Here is a 3,470-nt window from a genome sequence, read left to right as displayed (position 1 = left end):
GTAGTTCCCAAACGCACCCTAATACCACAAAAAATCATAAATTGATAAATCTATGACAAACGGAGGGTAGAAACCGTCAACTATTATGTGTTGTTTAACTCAATAATTTAATGGTAAAATTTAATGAAAATTAATTAAAATAGGGTAAATTTGTCGCAAATGTATAAGTTTAGAGTTTTTTATATTCAAAAAATTAGTTTGACGTGAATTTATTACAGATATACTAGTTTAAGATTTTTTGTGGTATTCATCCTTGAAGTTTTTGCCTAATTCTTCCCATGCAACTAGGTTACCCCTTTTGAGTGGCTCTGTAATCTATCGAAGCATAAGAACTTGCCAGATCTAACCACAATTGCCTTGGTTCTGTGGAGTACATGGAAGGCCAAGAACGGGTTTGTATTTGGGACAACTGTCGCCAGACCCCAACAATGTGGTGGAAACAACTCTCATCACACTACAAAGCTTTCAAAAATGGAACTTAGCTGGAAGCAAATCGAAACCTAGAAAAGAGACACATCTACCTACTGGAAGCCACCTAGGGCTTGCAACTTTAAGGTAAATGTCGATGGGACTTTTTGTCCCCGGTGAAACGCTTGCGTTGATCGGATGGGTCTGCTGCGATTCCGCCGACCGATTGTCGAATGGTGGCACGAAATCGGTGGCAGCGTCGTCTTTCCTCTTGGTCGAGGCTTGTGCCGTGGTTGAAGCCCTCGATTGTGTTCTCTCCCCTCAGAACGCTAGAGTTGTAAACACAAGACGCGCCCTCCCTCTCCTAAGCAATGTGGTCCCCGTCGAAACGGAATGCTTGGTCTTGGCTGAAGCAATATCAAGTCCTCACCAACTCACGTGGGAGGCTCAAGAATCAATCCATAATAAGTAAGGACGTTTTGTTTAATTTTCCCAATGTTCAGGTTTGTTATCGTCCTAAAGAAGCCAATGTGGTCACGGATTGGGTGGCCAAAGCCATAGGAAAAATGGCTTACCTCAGCATTGGGTATCCTCCCCTCTTCGCAGCTTCCCTTAGATCCATTTCTCGGGTTCTTCCATCTTGGATTAGTTTAACGAAAATTTTTATCGCCCCCACCCAAAAGAAAAATAGAAAAAAACTCTTGACCTGCATCCTTCACATAAGTCATCTTCTCCTTTCTAACTATCCCTCCAATTTGCAGGAATTTTCTTCTCTGATTAATTCCGATAACATTTTAAACATTAAGAGTCGATATGATATCTCTCTACACCGGTGCCGCCCTCCGGCAATCAGATGCTCAAGGCATATGCTCTGTTCTCAACGGAATTTCCTTCGTTTCCACTTTCCACCTTTATTTTGTCTTGATTCAAGATTAGCGTTTGCGTCCGCTGATCATCTCGATGGTCAATACTTCTCGCGACATGGATCGACAAACAGGATGGGATTCACGGATCCTGAGCCATCAGATCTTCATTTGAAAACTGGAAGGATGTTGGCATGCTTGAGATGCTCAACTTGGTCATTACAAAACATGAAGCAAAGAAACCATTCTCGTGGCGGCTGATGATCCTATGATACGAAAACCTTCGCATGTTCATGTCCAAAATGGGATTCGTGGTGCAATCTTCTTGAGATGCTTGTCGAACAGTTTCACCCCAGCTCGATCCTTTCAGGAATGCGTGCGGAACTTGTAATGCCCATTGCAATATCCGTCGTCCTATATATAATATGATTTTGATGATCACTGAGAAAGGTGACATTAATGTAAGGAACTGCTAAGTATTTGTCGCTTTGTGTTGACTTTGATTTAAGATCGATATCTAACTTGCAGTAATACAGTCATTTTTTATGTACTTTATAAACAATTTCATTTTTATATGAATACACTATGCTGATCAAAAGCAATTCTTTCATTCCGTTTGTCCACTTAACTTATCTACTAACGGCTCCTAACATTATTGCACCTTGAAAGACCATCACCACATTAAAAAAAGAGGCAATAATATGGGGAGTACTTAAACTTCCATCATTTTTTATTTTTATTATATCAAATATCTCGACTTTTCAAACGTCGGTTGATAGGAGGCCTTTGTTAAATTTACGCATAAAAATGCCAACTTGAATACTAATGTCAATAAATAGTCATTAATTATTCACTTAAGACATTCGATTTTTTTAAGATGATACTACATCAGCAGAGACGATTCAACACGACACTTTTTCTTTTCTCATCATATATCACCTAAATAGACACCGTTTTTGCCAAGTAAGCAAGTTATGTAAAACAAAAGAAAGGGGTAAATTTTTCAAAGATAGATCTGAAATATTTAATGGTTGACTTGTAATTATGAAAATAAAATAAAATCAAGTAGCACCAAAATTATGCTTTGAAGAAGCAACTGGACGTAATGCACGCTATAGATCAGTCTGAAAAAATGAAGCAACTCCTATCAATTTGGGTTACTTGTAATTGCTGGATCATTGAAATCTAACCAATCTTGACAAGGAAGAATAGGCTTCAACATTTTATCAAATACATCACTAAGACTTGTCGAATTTACAGTCAGTTCCTCGCTAAAACTGAGGACAAGAAAATTACTGAACAAAAGACAATTTTTATGTGGTTGCCTCAAAGGCTCAAGGATGACTCATCAGATATCGTGTCACCATTTTTGTTTTGCTGCTGAAGATCTCACATCAAACACAAGCTTCCTGCAGAGAGGGCAGGTAAACTGCGACCTCTCCAGCCACCTCTCAATGCAGTCCATGTGGAAAACATGGCCGCATCTATGGAGCTTGCTCACCAAGTGCTCTCCCTCGTAATCCACCAAGCAGATGGAGCAAGTCTTTTCATGGTCACCATCTTCTTTCTCCTCTTCTCCACCAGATTTCTGCAAATCTTGAAACCTACCCACTGGGAGCTGGAAACTGCAGGACCTCTCCTGCGGTTGATACTTGCAAAAGACGAAGGCGAGGACTCTTGAGACGGCTATCCTCAGCTGCATAAGGGGAAGCCACATGCAGGTGTAGAAGATCAACATAGCTGTGGAGACACCAGATTGTGCATACACTAGGCAATACATTTTCTTGGGGTCTCTTTCTCTCTCTCTCTGAGGATTTCAAGAGGGTTTCTGGTTTCTTTATTTATCTTTCGTTTTCTGGGTGTTCGTGATTGATGAAGTAATCACCAAAGCAAAGGTTGATGTGAGCAAGGTAGGGAGGAATATAGTCCTATATAGCCAGATGGGCAGCATGTCAAGAATGCATTCCTTTGTATTTTAATGTATTTTAGGCTCTCGGGATAGATCATACAATATTCTTTGGTAGATAGGCTCTGACTTTGCAGAGATTATTTTATGCTCTAACATAATTTAATTGAGGGTTTGAAAATATGGGGGTGTGCTACATCACATGAAGTAAATTAATCGAGGGTGTTTAGTATTTTAAGGTGGTCATCGAACATCGAACGCGGCGGAGATGCAGGGACGGCGCCGACCCCACA

At 40.2% G+C, this 3,470-nt stretch overlaps 1 protein-coding gene across 1 annotated transcript; it reads right to left on the bottom strand.

The window, feature by feature from the left end:
* Window positions 1-2,631: 2,631 nt before the first annotated feature.
* On the bottom strand, window positions 2,632-3,051 carry LOC104417886 (RING-H2 finger protein ATL18). The gene has a single exon (XM_010029086.2). It carries the CDS (start codon window positions 3,049-3,051, stop codon window positions 2,632-2,634), a length of 420 nt encoding a protein of 139 aa, XP_010027388.2.
* Between the last annotated feature and the right edge of the window lie 419 nt (window positions 3,052-3,470).

Source organism: Eucalyptus grandis, chromosome 7 (genome assembly GCF_016545825.1).
Source record: "Eucalyptus grandis isolate ANBG69807.140 chromosome 7, ASM1654582v1, whole genome shotgun sequence".
Taxonomy (NCBI): Eukaryota; Viridiplantae; Streptophyta; class Magnoliopsida; order Myrtales; family Myrtaceae; genus Eucalyptus; species Eucalyptus grandis.
Note: the sequence above shows the minus strand (reverse complement) of the source record. Positions and strands in the feature narration are given on the sequence as shown.

Bases quoted from the DNA above. Each gene is read 5' to 3' on its own strand.
- LOC104417886 (XM_010029086.2), bottom strand. From the start codon at position 3,051: ATGTATTGCCTAGTGTATGCACAATCTGGTGTCTCCACAGCTATGTTG.